Source organism: Anolis sagrei, chromosome 3, assembly GCF_037176765.1.
Source record: "Anolis sagrei isolate rAnoSag1 chromosome 3, rAnoSag1.mat, whole genome shotgun sequence".
Lineage (NCBI taxonomy): Eukaryota > Metazoa > Chordata > Lepidosauria > Squamata > Dactyloidae > Anolis > Anolis sagrei.
The window spans coordinates 218,927,628-218,949,641 of NC_090023.1; the positions used below are offsets into that span (position 1 = coordinate 218,927,628).

Here is a 22,014-nt window from a genome sequence, read left to right on the forward strand (position 1 = left end):
ACACATCCCTGCATTAACTGGCACAAGAGCAGGCTTGTTCCTTTGGGTGCCAGATCTCACTATTTTACAAACGTGGGTTGAATTTTGATGAAGCCACAGGCCCATTTTACAATCTTTACCGTTGTCTTTCATGTCTGGAAGCTGCTTGGCACGCATTTTAAGTCTCACTCCCACTACCAGTGACCAAGGCTTTTGGCAAGGAGACACATGTGCGTGCCCTTTCCACCAAGAGCTTGCTGTGCACAGTAACGCAGTCAAGTCGGGGAGGTGAGTGCGTCATTCTACAATAGAGTGACAAAGGGCTGGAAGAAAGCCATGATGGAGGCAGATCCTACAAGGGACAAAGGATGGAGCAATACCAAAATATCTTTCTCAGAATGAAAAAATACGGCTGTATTAAGACATTTATACTACGAGTCACTGGAATTCTTCCTCCAGTTACTATTCATCACTTGATCAACATCTCTGTTACTCAACACCTTGTTAACTACGTTGAACCATGCATCTCCCACCAGCTATGGCCTTCTCCCACCCGCTTTAGACAAGTTGCCAAGATTTCTGTGGTTTCCCCCAGAAGGCACTGCTAATCTATCTCATCAACATAATACTTTCTCCCGCAAATTCCATCCAGAGCATTTCTACAATGCTATTATGTATACAGTGGCTACTTACTTCGGATGTAATCCTTCAGAGACTGTGAGGGCTAGGATGGGAAAGTCTGGCAAGAACTGTAAGCTAAAAAATATCTGGACAGCCATTCCCAACATGAACCATAATCACAGAGAAAGCACTCCACTGATCATACAGTCTCCATATGTGGGCCCTAATAGCAGTTAGTAGAAAGAGTGAAATGCACAGGGGAAGCTGGCACAAAGAGTTCATAAAATCCCCAAAAGCTTTTCAGGAATTGTGAAAGTACACAATGAAGGATTTTTTTCAAAGGGAAAAAGCTTTAATGGGAATGTCAGTGGTGTAGTACAGTCGCCCCTCTGTATCCATGGATTCTGCATTCACGGATTCAGTAAACTACAGCTTGGAAATATTTGGGGGGAAATCCAACAAGCAAGCCTTGATTTTGCCATGTGCTGAGCACTATATTGATGTGTCAGCAAACCTGGCTGTAGCCTCCCGCCATTTCACAAATCCTCAAGCTCTCCCTATTTTATGTAAGGATGCCATTTTATGATGCAATTGTAATGACACTACAACACATGTGTCAAATACAGGGCCTACGGGCTGAATCTGACCCTCAGTATCATTTTATATGGACTTCTAGATGCTGGACTACAACTCCTGTATTCCTCATCATTCAACATCATGACTAGAGCTGATAGGAGTTGTGATACTAACATATGGAAGGTTGCAATTTGTTCCTTTTAGTCAATATAGTGGGATTTAAATTTAGATACAAGGCTTGTGAATAAGATGTCTGACTTTAAAATGTTATTTAACCTTGGAGTCACAAGTGCTGTTGGGTTGCAATTCCCATTATCCCCAGTATGCACAGTAGATGATCAAATAACATCTATAACACCTGGGGGCCCAAATTGGGTGAAAACTAAAGAACACTGACTACTTTGGAAAAAATATATAGCTGGCCCTCTGTATCCATGGATTTTTTACCCATGGATTCAACAGCCCTTTGAAAGTAACCATGTGGCCTTCAATGAAAATGAATTTGACACCCTGGATTACAGCATCCATAGGTTTTGATATCGACAGAGGTTTCTGAACCCAAACCCCCAGCAGATACAATGTAAATCGCCATTTCAGGACCATACCACGCATGCTCCTGTGAATGAAAGAAGAAACGGCTCAAAACAGAATATAGCTGCTAAAACCAAAGGAAAATATGTAATGCAATGATTGCTCTTAATTTCAAAGGGAAAGGAAGCCCGAGGGGGACCTAATAGAAAGTAGCCTTCCTGCTTATCACAAAGTCCAGACAATTGGGTCCTGATACCCTTGGCTCTGCTACATTGAAATACAACACCACATGAGCTCTGCGAGTCCAGCATTTTTCCAAATGAAGCAGAGAGTATTTGAAGATTGGGACATTTTTAGGGATATCAAGGTGCTTGTTTATAAAGCTACTGTCCTCCCAACCCTGCTATATGCCTGCAAAATGTGGACTGTCTACAGACATCACACGCAACTCCTCAGTGTTGCTTCTGAAAAATCCTGCAAATCTCTTGGGAAGACAGGTAGACAAATGTCAGAGTGCTGGAAGAAGCAAAGATCACTAGCACTGAAGGGATGCTTCTGTGCCAGCAACTCCGCTGGACTGTCCACATTGTCCGAATTCCTGATCACCATCTCCTAAAGCAGTTACTATACCCCCAACTCAAGAATAGAAAATGGAATGTTGGTAGACAGAAAAAGAGATTTAAAGATTGGCTTAAAGCCAACCAAAAATTGTGGCGTAGACATGGAGAACTGAGAAGCCCTGGCCCTTGAGGTCAGTGCTGTGGAATTTGAAGAGGCATGAATGGAGGGAGAAATGTGCCAAGAGGAAGGCGCGCCAAGCCAACCCCGACCAGGACTGCCTTACACCTGGAAACCGATGCCCCCACTGTGAAAGAACCTGGGGGTCAAGAATAGGGCTCCACAGTTACCCATGTATCCACTGCCAAGACACTACTCTTGGAAGGCCATCATACTTGGACAATGAAAGCTACACAGTTGGGATCATCAGAAAGCAAAGGGAACAACTGGACAATGTTGTGGTTTTTTAGATTTCAGAATTCCGGATAAGAGATGATCAATCTGTAGCTCCATCAAGCTCCAGAACACATCAATCTGGCGGGCCAAACAGGGCTCCCTGGAAGCTCAAGCAGAGGAAGCCCACTGTTTTCCTCTTCTAGTAATAAAACTGCCGGCACTCCCTCTTTCTCCCCCTTTCGACCATCCAATAACAGGTGCATTGTGCACAAGATCTAGGTCGAGAAGGTGTGGTGGTGGCTGGAATGTGCACACAAGGCCATGCGATAGGTAAAGTAACAATGTGGCAGCCACCAACATAACTGCTGCCTCTGCAGAAAAGTCTTCCCAGGGCTCCTGTCCAATGCCTGGAAACTCTGACCCGGAGGACAGAAGGCATTCCATTGATGTGACACATAAGCTGCCTCACTTTTCAACTGAAAGCAGGTTTCTGTTTCAGACTTCACCACTCTTGGCCTTACAGCACAGGAGCAAAAGAAGACAAAGAATCATCCCAGTGGGAGGAGAGTCAGAGGGAAAGACAGACTCACTGCTGTGAGAGGCAACCAAAAGAAACAGCCAACTGAGAAAGCACCAAAGCTGACACCCCATTGTGACTCAATATCTTTTGCCTCAGACAGGTGTGCCAATTTGTAGAAATATAGGTAATAGATCTTGTTGAAGACTGTTACATAACACCTTAGCCTTTCCTCCAAGATACTCTAGTTATTCTAAGGCTGGGCAAATGTTATGCTTCACATTTTGGAACTGCTATTCATTCCATCATTCCCTTCCCACAGACTGTGTTGGATAGCATTGCTTGGCACAGTTGCTCACCTGGGCTTTATTCTACTCTCCTTCCTGAATTTTCTGCTCTCTCCATCTGTATAGTCAGTCGTTTGGCCCAATGAGCATATTCAGTCCCCTCTGAGAAGCTTGAGTCATAATCCTGCCTCCATCCCCAGTTTGAATTGCTTCCTAAACCATTATTGAATTCTTGCAAACAGTAGAATCCCCCATGCTTTCCCATGCATCCCTTTTGTTCATAGTGTAGTGGTTTGCGCACTGGCTTATAATACTGGAGACCAGGGTTGAATCCCAATTCGGTCATGAATCTGACTGCAGGACTATGGACATGCCACATTTATTTATTTACTATAGTTTTACTCTGCTCTTCTCACCCTGAAGGGGACTCAGAGCAGCTTCCAAATTGGCAATATTCAATGCCATACAAACAACAGATTATCTCAGCCGCAGAGGAAGGCAATTGCAAATCTGTGATACCTTAGGGTTGTAATAAGTAGAGAATGCAACAACAAATATTACAATGAACTTCAGTTTGTTTATCCTCATCCAATCCACCACTGATTCCAGGCAACTGTTTAATAGTGTAATCCCATACATATCAACTCAAAATAAATCCTCATGAAGAACTCCAGAATTATGGGGATTCTCAACATTGGCAGTCAGGTTCTTCTGAACTTGGAAAAATTGTAAATATGTTTTTCCAAAACAATGAAAACACAACACACTACATCAGAGACAATCACAACTGCCACCGTCCAATTGAAGCAACAATCTGAGTGCCAGGACTCTAGTAGTAAAGTCATCATCATTTGGTATGCTTCTGATAAATCATTCTTAAGGGGATTCACCACACAGTCATAGTGGTCCAATTTCAGAGAGGGCTCAACTCTCCTCGCTTAGTCTGTGGGGAAATGTATGGACCCTAGGCTTTCACCACTTCACCTGTTTCCTCTGAAGCTGGATCTACAGTGCCATATAAAATCCTGATGATTTGGTTTGAACAGGATTATATGGCAGTGTAGACCCAGGGTCATCAGCTGAGGCCCCTTCAACACTGATATAGAAAATCCAGATTATCTGTTTTGAACCGGATTATATGGCAATGTAGACTCACATAATAGAGTTCAAAGCAGATAATCTGGATTATTTTTTGTTAATCTGGATTATATGACAGTATAGAAGGGGCCTGAGAGGTGATACTTCACTCCAAACCTCCTGCCCATTTCCCCCAATAGTGGTATGCAGATATTGAAAAACATGTGGAACGAGATGGAGCTTCATTTCTCAAAATAAAGGCCAGAGTAACAACAATTTAACATTACCATCAACCACACAGTTTGAAAATTTTGTTTTGTTGGACTACAATTCCCTGAATCCTGAGGCCCCTTTGACACTGCCATATAATCCAGATTATTAAAGTAGATAATCCAGATTATCTGCTTTGAACTGGATTATATGAGGCCCCTTCTACACTGCCATATAAAATCCAGATTATCTGCTTTGAACTGGATTATATGGCAGTACAAACTCATATAATCCAGTTCAAAGCAGAAAATGTGGATTATCTGCTTTAATAATCTGGATTATATGGCAGTGTCGAAGGGGCCTGAGTTTCCAACCAGTGGGAATTCTGGGCATTTACAAAACACCATCGTAATCTAATAGGGCCAGATGCAGAAAAGGAAAAGATGCCAGTATGTCTCATATTTATGCAGAAAGGTGGATTTTATGAAATGGAATTTATATGTCAAGATACATGTGCCAGAGTTATTTTTTCTATATAATTATTAAAGATGGAGTATTTGGCCACACCGCTGGTATATTCTGATGAGAATGGACTCCAATTCTCAAACTGGCTAAAAGGTTCAAAAAGATGCAATAGTGAGTAAACCTTCTGCAGGGAGGTCCAGAAGACAAATACTTTTATTTCACACTACTCTCAGAGATTGAGTGGGGAATCTGTGACTTTTCATTATATTGATGGATTTCAACATATTCCCCAACATTTTACAGATGAATGCTGGGACAAATGTAGCCATGCAATGTAAAAATGTAGCCAGCACAGCAAATGTTATTAATGAAGTAAAAGGCAGAAGAGGCAGTTTGCTTTTGCCTGAGACTACTAGGAAGTAAAGATATCACCTCCTTCTCTCTGCTCTTCCCAGCTGAATTAATAGACTATAAGCATTTTTGACTTTGAACTCATTTGCAGCAACTGAAATAAGCCAGCATGGGGGTTGGGTGGTGAAAGAAAAAAAATTAAATCCAACTGAAAAAGTGGAACAACAGAGGGTTTGATCAGAACTGTCTCTGGAAAATCATAATATTTGGAGGGTATACTTTAATTCCCACCAGTTTTAGCTACAAACATGATGGAAATGCCATCCAGCAACATTTGTCTCCTTTTTCAAGAATAGACCATGCATCAAAATAACTAAAATTGTTTGAGAACAAATCTGGGCCAAAAGTGATTAGGTACAAGATAACCAGTTTCAGCCAGTAATCTGTGAGACAGAGTGATATAACCATCTTCCTTCATGAGACAATATTATCAGATGGTGCTGAACCTGGTGTATCTTGACTCAGGATTTTGATTTCTTTTTCCAGTGCAGATTATCCATCACCCTAATGGCAAGTAATTCCTTTTCCATATCTAGTCTAGGAATTAATTCACAAACACTGAACAAATTGCTTCAATTAATCCAAAGCAAATTAAATTTTGCAACTTTTCTCCCAAGAACTAATTATTAAATGTACGTATGTACCATCCTTGAAGCTGACTACAACTGTAAAAACATAAATACGCGCGGTCAGTGCAATCAAAACAATAAGGCAGCTGATTTCAATATTGAAATAATAAAATGTTAAAGATTATACCCTAACTTTAAATCCTATTATGTATTATATCTAGAATAGATGCACTGAAATTACCATTTAAAGATAAGATGTGTACTTTATGCAAATCATATACAATGTAAATCCTATTAAGTGAGACTACATGGGACTAACAGTTTGTCTGCCAGATTTAACCTAGCAGTTGCATCCAAATGTTTATAATGAAGACATTCCCTGAATTCTTGGTAAAGTGGGGAGACCTTAGCAATATATTTAAGGTTCATTAACTACTTGGAGCTTTCCGCAGCTGCTCTGATTCAGTAAGTATGAGAGAGAGATATAAACAGAAACAGATGTACAGACAGATAAGGGAGGATTAAACTTTGCTTTGAGAAAAGATTAAAAACACTAGCATCTATTGGCTACTCTGGCAGATGGTCAATAAGGTTGCACACTATTGTTCACAGGGTAAAACATGTTCTTGCGTTTTTCTTGGACAACAGATGACTATGGTATGTGGCTAAACACTTTGGAATTGCAAATACTAGAAGGGCAAGAACAGTACTTTAGATTGTCTGGCCCAATAAGAATTAAGATAACTTGGAGATTGCAGAGAGATATGGCAGGCAGGAAATTGATAATAAGGTTAGCTAGAGACATAGGATGCATCTACACAGTAGAATTAATGCAGCTTGACACCACTTAAAGTGCCATGGCTCAATGCTATGAAATCCTGAGATTTATAGTTTGGTGAGACACCAGTACTCTCTTTGGCAGAGAAGGCTAAAGACATTGTAAAATGACAACTACTATGAACAAAATTGTGGTTGCACAGTCTTTTGTGCTGGCTGCATTCTTCATATGCCATATATAAAATGCCTATAAAACCCTATACGGCTCTGGTCCAGCGTACCTGTCCGAACATATCTCCTTCTAAGTCCCACCTCGGTCTTAGAAGATCTTCTGGGGAGGCCCTGCTCTCAGCCCCGCCTTTGTCTCAAACATGTTTGGCGGGGACGAGGGACAGGGCCTTCTCGGTGGTAGCCCCCTGCCTTAGAATTTGCTTCCCGGGGAAATTAGATCATCATCATCCTTCCTCACCTTCAGAAAGAAGGGACCTTCGGGCAATCAGGTTAAAGGACAATGGATAACATTTGACTATGGCTTGGCAGTGGAATTGGATAAGTGAAACGGAGTAATCATTAGTATATGGCTAGATAAATAGCCACCAGACTGGCAATAGCTAAATGGATCGTAAGTATAGTATTAAATTTTTATTTTAATGTTCATATTTTTAATTGTTATATTTGATATTTGTATTTTATGAAGCGGCATTGAATTGTTGCCAATTTTAAGCCACCCTGAGTCCCCCCAGGCCCAGGGGTTGAGAAGGGCAGGGTAAAAATGTTTGATATATATATATACACACACACACACACACACGTATGCACTTTTGGTTTCAACAATCAAGTCTCCGCATTTTTGCTGCCAAAACCTAACATCCTTGCAGTCTGATCATACATCTGTAACATAAGCAGACCTCCTTATTTGTTCTGATCATCATTGAAATGATTAGCAACAGCAGTCCTTATTTTTTTAACTAAACATATTGATAACATTCCTTAAAGATTAATGAGGATTGTCACGCCCTTAGTTTCACCGTTTCTATAAATATGGCTATCTAGTTCTGGTTCTTTGTGAGGAAGGATTAACTGATTTATCATGTATAGCAGATATGTGTTCTCTCTCTCAATGAACGCACACAAGTTCTGAGGGCGAGACCAATGCCTATATATGTACTTGAAAGCTGTGGCCAATTACAGTCCTATGCACAAGGAAACAAAGCAAGAAACTCATTTTCCAAATAAAGTCTGAATCAGACTGGGACTTCGTCAGAGTTTCACAAATACAAACTACCAACCCAGCTTCTTGGTAGACAAGAAGGAGGATTAGACTGGGGATGAGTGAAAGAAATTTATCTCGGGGGTTATTTCTACAGTCATGATTTTTGAAACTTGCTTACTGGAAAAGTTCCAAGTAGTTTTCATGGCATGTATCACAGGTGCATTTGAATGTATGGATCATAACAAATTGTGACAAGTTCTTGGTGATATGGGGATACCAAGTCACCTTGTCTGTCTCCTGAGGAATCTGTATAACAACCAAGCAGCAACAGTAAGAACAGACCATGGAACAACAGACTGGTTCAAGATTGGGAAAGGAGTACGGCAGGGCTGTATACTCTCACCCAACCTATTCAACTTGTAAGCAAAACACATCATGCGACATGCGGGGCTTGATGAATTCAAGGTTAGAGTTAAAATTGCTGAATGAAACATTAACAGCCTTAGATATGCAGATGATACCACTTCAATGGCTGAAAGTGAAGAGGAGCTGAAGAGCCTTCTAATCAAGGTGAAAAAAGAATGTGCAAAAGCTGGGTTGCAGTTAAACATCAAGAAAACTAAGATTATGGCAACCAGACTGATTGATATCTGGCAAATAGAGGGAGAAAACATGGAGGCAGTGACAAACTTTGTATTTCTAGGTGCAAAGATTATTGCAGATGTAGACTGCAGCCAGGTAATCAGAAGATGTTTACTTCTTGGAAGGAGACCAATGACCAATCTAGATAAAATAGTGAAGAGTAGAGACATCACACTGGCAGCGAAGATCCACATAGTTAACACAATGGTATTCCCTGTAGTAACCTAGGGATGTGAGAGCTGGACCATAAGGAAGACTGAGCGAAGGAAGATAGAGGCTTTTGAACTGTGGTGTTGGAGGACAATTGTGAGAGTGCCTTAGACAGCGAGAAGATCCACCCAGTCCATACTCCAGGAAATAAAGCCTGAATGCTCATTGAAGGGAAGGATATTAGAGGCAAAGTTGGAGTACTTTGGCCACATCATGAGAAAACAGGAAAGCTTGGAGAAGAGAATGATGCTGAGGAAAATGGAAGGAAAAAGGAAGAGGGCAAGATGGATGGATGTTGTCCTTGAAGTGACTGGCTTGACCTGGAAGGAGCTGGGGTGGTGACGGCTGACAAGAAGCTCTGGCATGGGCTGGTCCATTCGGTCACGAAGAGTCGGAAGCAACTGAATAAATAAACAACAAAATCAGAGGTGCACCTGTTTTCTGTGGTGTTTTTCTAGACTCGGAGAACATCGGGAGCCAAAGTCCTTTTGTTTTGCTGCTACCCTGCACTATCTAGAACAAGTACCCATGGCAAGGAGGGATTGGTGTGTTGAGCGATGAATGTGTGGAGGGATGGGTGTGTTGTTTTTGTGATGTGTACTGGAGAAGGCATTTAATTTCATTTTGCAATAGTATAATGACAATAAAGCTATTCTACATACTCTAAAGCATATCCAGAAAAATCTATTGCTGCACCAACAATATCCATGATGTGGAGATGGTTGCCCTCTTGATTCCATACTGTGAATTCTGTATCTATCACTTTTCAAACTCCACTTGTAAAAAATCACCACCTTTTGATGTCATATTCATTTGTTTTAACTTTTAAAAACTTTCTATGACATCCAGGAATGGATGCAGCATTCAAGATGAAGATGAAGATGAAGATATTCATCTTCAAAATCTTTGGATTATTCAGTTCGATGCAGCAAGTGAATACACCTATCCCTCTTTATATTTTAAAAGGATATTTCTATTTCCCAAGGCCGTTGGATGAGGTTTCATGTACTTGAGCAGGGAAAGGATTGACCAAGTATAAATTGAGGTAGATAGGAACAGGAGAATCACCTTTATAACCTTCCTGTGACGTAACAATATTATAAACAATATATATTATATGCTATATTAAATATTGTAAACTATGAATAGAATAAGCCTAAGTAGCTCAATTTACATACAGTATGACCCCTGTAACTGTGGAACTCCATATCTGCAGTTTCACTTATCCATGTCTTGGGGAGAAATTATCTCTTTAGGAATTTGTTTGGTCCTCCAGGTTTTGGAAGATTTAGCAAATGCCTAGAGAGATACTTCTGTAAGAATGTCTAGATCCTTCAAAATAACTCCTTGGAATACTATGGCGATAATTTAATGACACTTGTGTTGTCAAAGGTTTTTATGGCTGGAATCACTGGGTTGCTGTGAGTTTTCCAGGCTGTATGGCCATGTTCCATGTTTCTGGAACATGGCCATGCAGTCCGGAAGACTCACAGCAACCTAATGGCACTTGGTTTCAGGTAATTAGTTTGACTGGGAATGTATCTCTCTTGGATAGAAATCATGACCATAAATCATACATATTGCAATATTTAGGTTTTGTGTGAAGCTACATTTGAGTATCATGGCTTAGAATTTACTTCCTTAGTGCCGACTCAAGGTGGCTTACTAAAACAAAAAGCAGGTAAGATGGCAGGGTATAATTAAATTATACATAAATTAAAAACCTTTTGAAGCATATCCATTAAAAGGCAAGAAATGAATCCAGACTATGCATGGCAACTGATTCTGTATTTCCTTTTCTATTGTAAGATGGAGCTGATAATAAGTAGGATGCTAAGAAAATCAAGCCGTTGGAATTCAGCATCAACAGACTCCAAACCTGTTCTACTAGTTTTCTAATGTGGGAGCACTTTGCCTTCAGACTTAAGTGCAAGCACTGCTGATCAAAGTAAGTTCACTAGGGAGGGGCACAGCTGCACAAAAAAAGATTGACATTTTCCTTACACTCTTCTACAACTTTTTTTTGCAACTGACAGAGCTAGATGAGTAATAGCAACATCTGTCTGTAACATTTCACATGCACACAGCATTCCAGCAAAAATGCTGAAGAACCTGAAAGAGGTTGCACAAAGAACCAACTTTGTTTCACTTGAGATGACTTTCGACAAAGCAGAAAAGGTGAAGAGAGCAAAACAAATCCCAGTGGAAACCACGTACCAAGGCAAGTCAGCATTCTTTTATGCCATCACTGTAATCCAGATTAACCAAGTTAAAACAGTCAGGCCTCCTATAAAACCACATTAGGAAAAATAACCCCCAAAAGAGCAGGTAAAGTAAGCTGCCTCTTTAAGATAAGTAATTGCCACATAGCAGTAAGAAAACAAGAAAAGCTAATCTTTCTCTGTAACTGCACAGAGATTGTAGAAATGTCACCTCATAAACTTTCAATGAAGTCCTGCACCACATTGCACTGGAAAACACCTGGCTGCTAGGTAAAGTACAAAGGTTGGTTTCAAAGAGCTGCTCCATATCCTGGTTCCTATTCAGAATCTGACCCACTAGCAAGCCAGTTCAGGACCACAAATGGACAGAGGAGTTAGCAGATCAGCTTTCTTAATGTCTGAAGCCTTTGCAGGGCAATAAAACATTACAAAACTAACCAAAGTGTCCACACATTCCTAGAATAAAGAGCTAAATGTAGACATGCTTAGCCAAGGGAAATCAGGCACAAGCTCAGAGGAGGTCTGGCCAGGGAGAAAATTCCAATTATCACAAATTAGCATACACAGAAAAAAATAACACTCAATTAACCTTGACAGTCACTGGTAAATTATATATTACACGTTTTGTTTTCCATTGCCATGGGGTAAGCAAAGTTGTTTGTGTCAGGACCTGGTGGATGAGAAGGGTGTGGACATCCCAATACGAGCAGTTTTTCTCTCTACAATTCCTTCCTTTCCTGCTCACCTACCTTGTTTTGCTTTCACATGGTGCCTCAAGGCACTAGGAGCCGTTCGGCGGTAACAGCTATTCCGCTGCCAAGGTTCTGTGCCACCTGCCCACCCAGGTTCTTCTTCCCAGTCCAGTTTCCAGTCTGTGCGACCTGAACGGGTTCTTGGGCATGCACTATCCCAGTCCTGCAGGCCTGGTGTTCTGGATTGGTCAGCCACCACTTCCATCCTTCCAGATTCTCTGTCTTCCATAAAGTGCCGTTTTGGTGATTCATACCTAGACTCTAATCCCTCATTGTTGCTCTTGCATCCCAAGGACGAGGAGACTGGATCTTCTGGGACAAAAGAGAGATTTCTGTTATCCACAGGGTAGTGCTCAGAAGTCCCCTTTGAATTTTGGTTACAGTAAGGATCTCGACGGAGTGTATACTGCTTTTCCTCCTTCTCACCAAATGTCTTGTCTGTTCTCCCCTGGTCCACATACCTATCATACCTCTTCTTATAATTCACATCCAAATTGTAGTACTCATTCTCATTCTGGTGGTAATTGGAGTCCCCATTTTCTTTCCAGCAGTTCATTTCCCAACTGTCCCCATTCTTAGAGATCCTAAAGTCAGCATCCAGATGTGAGCCATCCTTAGACCGATTGTGAGGCTTTCTGCAGGCTGTTTTCTCATAGTCTGTGCAGTATCCACTAACTTCCAGGTGAGCACTGCTACACTCTATGTATGGACTGCTCCTGTTTGTTTTTTTCTGGTCCATAAACTGCCTACTTGTGTTTCCATAGTCCTGGTAGGCTTGAGCTATTTCATGGTCTCTATAGCACACATCCCCGTTCTTGAAGCGCGCACGGGTCTTGCCCACTGGCCTGGTGGTGCCATATATCTCCCGGGCCCTACATTTCTTCTCCCAATCACAGTCAGCGCCATTCTGGCCCCGGGCACCTCCGCCTCTGCTAACAGAGTTGTAGTCCTCGTACTCCCAGCTGGGGATCCGAAGGTGAGGCTGCCGACCAGGAGATTCTGTCCTGTTTCTTGCCTCGGGGTAAGTGCACATATTCCTCTTGGTGTGCCCCAAACCTGACTCGCTCCATTTGCTTCCCCAACGGGGCTCAATTCCTCTGCAACCTTCCCTCAGCCCCAGGGTACTGCTGTCTAACTGACAACAGAAAGAAAATGACCAGGAACCTTAATACCCAATCGGCAAGGAGCTCAGGAAGCCTCTCCCACCTTCTTTCAGGTAATGAGTAACCAGAGTCCCACAGACTGGAGCTGCATATTGAATCAGCTCTCTGCCCAAACCGGCTTCTCTGCTTTGTAATGCTCAAGGCAGTCACGGCCACCAGTGACAAGGAAACTGCAAACATGTGGTTTAACCACACCCCATAAGCATTTCCCCGGGGCAAGGGAAAACGGGGACAAACAGGACACTAGGGCAACAGGGCAGCTCCAGCTGGCCTATTGGGAAATATCGCTTTTTATATTAGAAATTCCAAAATCCCCAGACAGAACAGCTAGTAGCTTAGAGGGCTGTGATTTAAATTCTCTGACTCCAGCTGGTCCTCCGAGTTAACATGAGACCCCCTACAGCCCATTCAAAAAGGAATGCTTAAGGATTAATGCAAGAGGAGAAAATAGGATTTTCTTCCTGTAAGCAAATGACGTTCTCATGATTTTGAACTCAAAGTATTTTTTTCCTTAACCAGGATGCACAAACTGTTTTTGCTTGTTTTTCTTCCAACATACCAGGAAAAAAGAAGAAGTTGTAGAGCGCAATCCAAAGTAGGGGTGTAAAAATAAAATGGTTAATTGTACATGTAACAACTGAAACAATGCACTTGGAAATTTTAAGTGTTGAGGTCTTAAGAACTTTTTAAGTGCAAACATTAAAATGATCTGGACATGCTAATGCATTGGGGAACATTAGGTTGGTTCTCAGGACATATTTTAAAAAGCACTGTCTCCAAGTGCTACTAATGAATCTTCCCATAAGCTCCAAGAGAATCTGTTCAGATTAATATTTTTTCAAGTTTCAGCTCAAGTATGGACTTGAGTGTTTTCCTTTCAGCAAGTCATCATTTCACATACTCATGTATGCCAAATTTCTAGAAATCTGGACAGGACACATTATTTGCCAGGCAGGAAAACTATGATGTCTAATGCAAAATCAAGAGCTTGTGAAAGATTTTTTAAAAATATTTACATCCTGTCTTTCCTAACAGGAATTCAAGGAAGCAGACATGATTCCTTCTTTCATTGTATCCTGTGTGGCAACTTTAGCTATGGGAGTATTCTTGGTCCAAGATTGCTTAGTGATCTTCGCTGTTAATTAGGGATTCAAACTCGGTTCTCTCCAGTACTGCTTTGATACTTTAACCACCATACTGCAGCCTGTTAGGCTAGGACAGTGGTTCTCCTCCTGTGGGTCCCCAGATGTTTTGGCCTTCAACTCCCAGAAATCCTAACAGCTAGTAAACTGGTTGGAATTTCTGGGAGTTCCAGGCCAAAACACCCGGGGACCCACAGGTTGAGAACCACTGGACTAGGGTGTTCATTGTTCTAATTTAAAACAGTATGTCAACCGTTTTTGTTAATTAGTCAAGAGCAGAAGTCTATGCAAATATTTATCACAGAACTGATATATATATATATATATAGATAGATAGATAGATAGATAGATAGATAGATAGATAGATAGAGTCTAGGCAAATATATATCACAGAACTGAGTTACCCGCCACTTGCTTTGGATGCTATCCATATCTCCCTACAATTATTGCTGTTGTCTCTGTGCATTTGCCCATACATTCTTCTCCAGTCCCCTCAAGATGAAAAACAGAGAACAAAAGATTACAACTTCTATGAGATATAGGTGAAATACCATCCAGAAAACAAATTTGCAACTGTGCAAAGTACCTACACATGCCCATTAATTTATTCACACATGAACTGGGAAAAGCTTTTTTCCTAGTTCTTTTTCCAATAATCCAACCAAAGTCCTCCTACATAGGACTACTGTGCCAAGAAACTGAATCATAGCACATTTCTGCACATCACAATTCATCTTTTAAGAACAAGGCGTAACCACTCCCCCAGGTACCTTTCCTGCCTCAAATTCAGATTCACTGTTTTCATCCCAGTTTCCCATGCACTCATCCTCCCATAACCTCAATATCTGACTTTTTATTTATGTATTTATTTTATTTATACTCCTCCTTTCTGACAGAGGGAACTCAAGGAATCTAATAGCCATACATTCTTATCAATTTAAAACAAAAACAAAAACAAACCAATTAAACAGTACTGTGTGTGTGCATATCCAGCTTCACCACTCATTTAGTTTCTTTGATCCTAATTCCACTTGTTCTACTCAAGGCAAGTCTCAGAATTGTCACCTGGACTTTGTGAGTCTGTTAGCTGAGATGCCACTTCTTTTTGGTCATCTCCATAGTAACTGGAAAAGATTACAATCTCGGAAGGACTGGAGTGATAGGTGCAAATAAAAAAACCAAGCTCACCTTTTATATTTGGACCACAATGTGGACTTATGATGATAGCACAGTAGTACCCTAGTGGATCTACCCAAGACTGGGGAATGTGTGCCACTCGTATGCCAGTGACTTATAACTTCCATAACATAATCCTCTACCACCAGCAAAGCAAACTGAACATCTGAAGGTTGTAATTCAACATCTAGAGGGTCACTCACTCTCTACTTCTGCTTTACTCAAATAATCAGTGAGATAAACAACATGTCCAAAAGTCAAAAGTTTATAGTAGGTAAGTCTCTTGCTCACAACTCATCACTATGAAGTTTACACTTTTGAGGCTTGGATAACAGTTTCATGAATGAAAATTGGCTGAGTGGAAATGAGGAGACTCAACTTGTTATCTCTCAACAAAGTTATCCAATCAACCTAAAATATGAATGAATGAATGAGACTTTATTTCTCTTCTGCCTTATCTCTCCAGTGGGGATTCAAGGCGGCTGCAATAAATTCCCTAGGGTGCAGGATGATGATGATGATGAAGGTATCATGCCCCTGGGATAGAAATACCTTTTACATATCTTCCCCATCTTCAAAAACATCAATTAAGCAAGAGATAATTCTGAACTGATAAAAGCAATTAGTTATCATGTGCAGATTGAGCATCCTTTTATCCAGAATTTGGAAAATTCCAAAACTGTCTATATGGGTAGCTAAGACAGTGAACTTTTGCTTTCTGGTGCTTAAATGCACACAACCTTTGCTCCACAAACAAAATCATTTAAAATATTCTGCATAAAATTACATTCACAATATGCCTACAGGATATATGGTATATGAAACCTGCATGATTGGCATGTTTAGACTTGGGACTCAACTCCAAGATATCTCACTAAGTATGTATATGCAAATGCATGTATCCCAAAAAAAAAAATCCAAAATATTTCTGGTTGCAAGTATTTTGGATAAAGCATACTCAACCTGTATCTCTAAGGTAGCCTCCTTCAACCAGAAGATCTCCAGAATGTGTGCATGATAGCTTATACTACCCACTAGCCAACGTGTCCAATTTGAAGAAATACTTAAAACTAAAGTCCAAAATATGTAGAAGATATGAGGCCAGGGGGCTACTCTTAGATAATGAAATGGCTAACCTCCATGTTGTTTGCTGGTTGCCCTGAAATGGAGCTAGATGTAAAATCAATATTCAGATTCTGGAAAACTGATTTTCCATAATCTACTTCCAGAATTTCCCAGCCAGCATGACCAATTGGTTGGGGGAATTGGGGACTCTAATTCCAAGCACTTTGCCACCCCCACTCCCACCAGCCTACTTATAGAGTGCCTGGGTAAAGAATCTTTTCTTCCACTATCCATGTTTGGCAAAGTTACTCTACTTACCCTTCAGTTCCTGCAACTCCAAAGTCAGAATGGAGATCTTGCGGTCACAGAAGTCCAGGTTCTCCAGTGTCTCTATCCGCACAAGCTCATTCTGCGGCTGCTCGAGCATTGCACTGAGCTCTGTTCGGGTCTTTCTGTAAACATCCAGTTCTTGATCCAGTTCCTGAATGTGTTTAGCCATGAAAAGATACTGTGATGTATCCCCAGGCTTGTCAGTGCTGCTTGGTCTCTCTTTGCCCTCTGAACGTAGTTTTACTGAAACTGGCATCTTCCTCTGGCTGCCTGAAGGTGGAAGCGGAGCTGGGCGAGAGGGTCTCACAGAAGTTGGTGGAATCTGAGGGGAAGGTGTACTTTGAGGGGTCTGCCCTGCTGGCGAATGAAATGGGGTCAAGACTGGAGTGCTAGGACGAGGAGGAGGTGGCCTTAACACTTTCCTCCTTTGGGGAGTGTGTTCCACTGAGCCACGTACAATGTCCTTCTCAGAGCTAAAATCCAGGATGGAAAAATGGCGGGAGATTTCGTCCTGTTGCGGGGTGCTGTAGCTAACATGGCCTGCGGGATTGGTTAAGCTTTGCTCAAATTGTGCTAGTTGCTCTGTCAGTTTGGAATCAAGGTCCCCACAACTCTCTCCATGCAGTCCTCCTTGGGGTCGCTCAACCTGAGTGGCATGACAGACAGGCCAAGTATCAAGGTCCTCATGAGACCCACTGAAGCTGGAAGAACAGGATTTGGGCTTTTGCCACTGAACATCCACGCAAGGGACCATGTCTTCACAAAGGATGTTTTCAGGTACAAAACTTTGAGTTTCTTCATCCTGCTCTTGGGGGCTGCAGGCCTCAGTGAAGTCCCATGAGGTCCTCAGGCTCTGACTGGACTTTCGTCCACTAACCTGGCCACAGGGCTGGTTCTTTGGTTGGCATGGGAGCTGAGGTACATTAGAAACTCCATTTACAGATTTGGTTGAGTCCACATCAGGGTTCTCTGACATGTCTAAAGAAAGAGATCCCAGGAAGGCTTCATTTTGGTGGTTTAGCACTTCATCCTCCTTGAGCTCAGAGTATTCCAAAGCATCCTCCAATCTCTCTGGAACATGACTAAGCTTCTCCTCACTACAGACTGGGCTCCACTCAGGCTCTTCCCACACAGCAGGAGAAATTGCCTTGTGGGGGCTGGATACCTCTAAGTCTACCCCCTTCGATGAACATTCAGTCTCCCATTTCTTCCTGGATGGAGGACTACCCTCCTCCAACCTCACAAATCTATGGGGAAAGATGCCACGTCTTCCTCGGAGCTCGCCTTCCAGCCAGCCATCATCCAGGACTCCCACAATCCGAATTCTGTCTCCCACCTCAAAGTCAAGCTCTGCTGACTCCAGGGCCCGGAACTGATATAAGGCAATCCCATAAGGCCCTGGGAACTCCTCCCTATCATCCCATACACTTTGCTCTTCCTGGGAGTATACATCTTTCACTCCATTCACACTGTGGATTTCTGAGGATCCTATCTCCTCCAAGTTACTCTTTGTTTTCAGGGGACCCAAAAGTTCCACAAATCCCTCAGGGAAGATGCCTCGTTGACCTCCAAGCTCCCCTTCAAACCACCCAGGCTCAGGGATCCCAGTAATGGTGATCATGTCCCCTTCCCGGAAGTCCAACTCCTCCTCCAACTGCGCAGAAAGGCTCATCACTGCTCGGGCCTGGCCCAAGGCATAGGGCGGCATCTCCAGCATGGTTGCATGAGAGTATCGAGGGCCAAAGTTGGAGAGGCAGATTTCTTGCACACAGGACGCTGGGAAGAAACCCCTGGCTCCCCAGCAGCTTCGGCCTTGGAGCCATGGGGAGGCCGCAGAACCATTCAAAACAACCAGATCACCTGCACAGACAAGGGACATAAGATCAGATAACTAGATAGGTCTTGCCCAGAGCTTGGGAGCATTTGGTTTTTGAACTATAAAGCCCAGAATCCTGCAGCTGAACTGGTCACAACAAAAGGGTTGTAATAAAAAGGGCTTTCCCAAGTTTTAGTGTTGTCTAAAGGAGGACTAAAGAATGATGTTTTGGAGAGAAAGCAACCTCCACCTTCCACAGGACAAATGACTCCAGTAGGTGTGACTATGGCCACAGATGCCATTAGGATCCTAGAGGAACAGGCAGGAGCCCATTCTCACTCTTCATCTCCTTTCCTTGTGTGAAAAAGCATGTGAGAGAGAGCAAAGAGCTCTCAACTAATAATTGAAAAGAAAGAGGGAGGAGGAGCAGATTGCAATAATGATACCTTGCACTCAATCCCTATGATTTACAATGGCATATACTTTAGAGAGGTCAGGCAAGTGGGGCCTTGTGGGGGCTGTATTTGACATCACTACAAGCCATAGGTCAGTGGTTTCTCATCCTCCTCCACTTCTGGCATCTCCTTCCTCTGTTTAGAGCCCACAGAATAGTTCCCAGCCCCAAGAGCTACAAAGGCCAACAGTACTCCAGCTAGAATTTACCAACCACTGCTAGAAAAAATGGGCTTTAGCAACTTTCCAAATGCACTTTCCTGCTTTTAGAGGTCTTGAGATCCAAGCTTAGTCATAGCAGCACACAGAAGCAATACCTCTTGGACTACTGTTCTGGAAAGCCAGAGAACAATTGATATATGCACTGCAGCTCTTGTTTGATGGACTCGGAAGTCAGTAATAGAACTGGATAACAGCAGGTCACTTTTGCTCAAAATATAATGGCAAGGAAATCATTCCAAGTACCTCTTTGCAAGGTCAGGCTGCCAGGCTCCTGGGAAGTAAAGTTGCTGGTACAAACGAAGAGCTTCTCCCCTTGATTCAAAGCAGGGACATATAAAGGTTCCACAAAACTGCTGGGGAACTGTCCTGGAATGGGAGAGGGGAACAAAAGAAGGGAAAGCTCAAGAGAAAGCATGGAACAGCAAATGGCAGAGTGCAAGCTGTGGTCCACAAGTGCCCTCAAAAGCTATAGCCATGCATCTCTGAGATTCTATATGGTTCCTTCTGGCTTTGATAAAAGTTGCAGTCAACCTAAAACAGGCCTGGAAGGGACAAAATGGCTAATGACAGTAGTCTAAGGAATACTATTCACTTTCCCCTTCTATCTCACTGGATAGACATCGATTGAATGGTAGGTATAGATATATATTTCCTTACTATATTAAAATTTCCCATCCCAACAAGTTCAAACAAAATTTGCTCAGATGGGCACAGGAAAAAAATAAAATACATCAACCTGATTACGCCAGGATTTTTCATCAGGATTACAGATAGCAACAAGGAAACAATAATCATATGCTACATCTCTTGTATAGGGTCAAAGTTAAACCTCTCTACAGTATTCTGTGGGGAATTGTATGTAGGTGTGTAGGTGGTCCAATCAACTGGAATCTTTAATCACTAATTCAGCTGTCTTTTCTTTGCTTGTGGCAGAACCTGATGGTTCAGAATAATAATAATAATAATAATAATAATAATAATAATAATAATCTTTATTTGTACTCCACCACCATCTCCCCAAGGGGACTTGGGGCAGCCTACATGAGGCCATGCCCATCAACACAGTAAACACAATATAGCACAAAAACACAACAAAAATCAAGAAATAAAATAATATAAAATGCAGAACCAATGTAAATAAGCAACACAACAGTATAAAATCAAAACATTAAACACTAAAATGATCACAGTGATCAGGGTCAGATTCAAGGATTAAAATTTGAAAACACTGGAAGATAGGGCAGTGTAGGATATCAGGAAGGGGATCCGGGGGATAAGGCAGGATTTAATTGCACAAACCAGAAAATACAGTGCTTCTGAGGGCATTTTATGCAGCAATTGGTTAGAGATTATCATACATTCAATCCTTGATGGCACATTGAAACAGCCAAGTTTTCAGGCTCCTCCTGAAGACACTCAGTGCAACAAAGAGCATACACCAGCACCAGCAAGGGAAGGAAGGTTCCTAAACCAGCCGAATCATCTTCACTGTTATACTTGGAAACCTACATTTTTGGACTACAGCCTGTTAGTGAAGCTTTTAAAAATCTAATATAAAGTTCAGCCTTGGGAGCAACCATCTCAAGAATGACCATTGTACTCCAGTGCCTTAAACAGAGAATGCCAACGTCTATTTAGCTGCAATTCAAAGGGGTTTACTTTTTTGAATAAGACTACAATCAGGTTTTAGTTTTGGTCTGTGGTGCAACACAGGATCAATGAGGAAGGGAAAATGCAGGCTTGAGAATGGCTCCCTCTCCTGGCTAATTCTTCTGTTTTCTCTTATATCTCTTCTATTCACAGGATTTGCATAGACCAGAGCACAGTTTGTCAGAGATTTTTAATGATTGTCAAAGAGAGAAGTGAAATCTTTAGATGCTAATGGAAATCAAATGTTTCCTGCCCTGAGCACTCTTGATGAGAGAACAGCCACTTTGATCACCTCACAAAGCAGGCAGGCTCTGGGGAATGGAAACTGACCAGTTACAAGAGAAAGAGAGAAAGTGGGAGCTGAGATTGCTTCTTCCTCTTTTCTCTAGGTTGAGGGCATGATACTAGGAGAGGTCATGGTCATGAATCAGAGTCAGTTCACAAAAGACTAATAAAGCTAAGCTAAATGTGCGTTGCTATATAACTCTCATCAGCCATAGACGGTCTAGGCCCAGGAGCCAGATGCAGCCCCTTGGGCACTTTTCTCAGGCCCTCCTCTTTCTCACCATCCTATCCTTCCTTCCTTCTCTCTTTTATTCCTCCTCCCTTCCCTCCCTCCCTCCTTCCCACCTTTCACCCTTCCTTCCTTCCCTTTTTCTCCCTCCCTCCTTCCCTCCTTTCTTCCCTTTTGTCTCTCCTTCCTTCTTTCTTTCCTTCTTCCCTCTTTCTCCCTCCCACCCTTTTGTCCTTCCTTCTCTCTTTCCTTCCCCCTTCCCTCCCTTTCTCCCTCCCTTCTACCCTTTCATTCTTTCTTCCCTTTCTCCCTCTGTCTCCTTCCATCTTCCCTTTCTCCTTTTTATCCTTCCTTCCTTCTTTCTCTCCCGGGCAGCCAGTCCTCCTAGCAGGGAGTGCTAGCATGCAGCCCCCAAGTTGAAAAATTTGCCCATGCCTGGTCTAGGCAATGGTATGAGATGATGGGACTAG

At 42.1% G+C, this 22,014-nt stretch overlaps 1 protein-coding gene across 4 annotated transcripts in view; it reads right to left on the minus strand.

The window, feature by feature from the left end:
* Positions 1-22,014, minus strand: part of DNMBP (dynamin binding protein) — a 75,044-nt gene that overhangs the window by 22,924 nt on the left and 30,106 nt on the right. For 2 of the 4 annotated variants that reach the window (XM_067465881.1, XM_060768182.2), the window contains 3 exons: positions 19,624-19,746; positions 16,878-18,749; positions 12,011-12,325 (listed from right to left, as the gene is read on the minus strand). In XM_067465881.1, the coding sequence (XP_067321982.1) occupies positions 12,011-12,325; positions 16,878-18,749; positions 19,624-19,746 (2,310 nt within the window). The remainder of the gene's footprint in view (positions 1-12,010; positions 12,326-16,877; positions 18,750-19,623; positions 19,747-22,014) is intronic. The other 2 variants (XM_060768183.2, XM_060768184.2) reach the window with 2 other exon arrangements.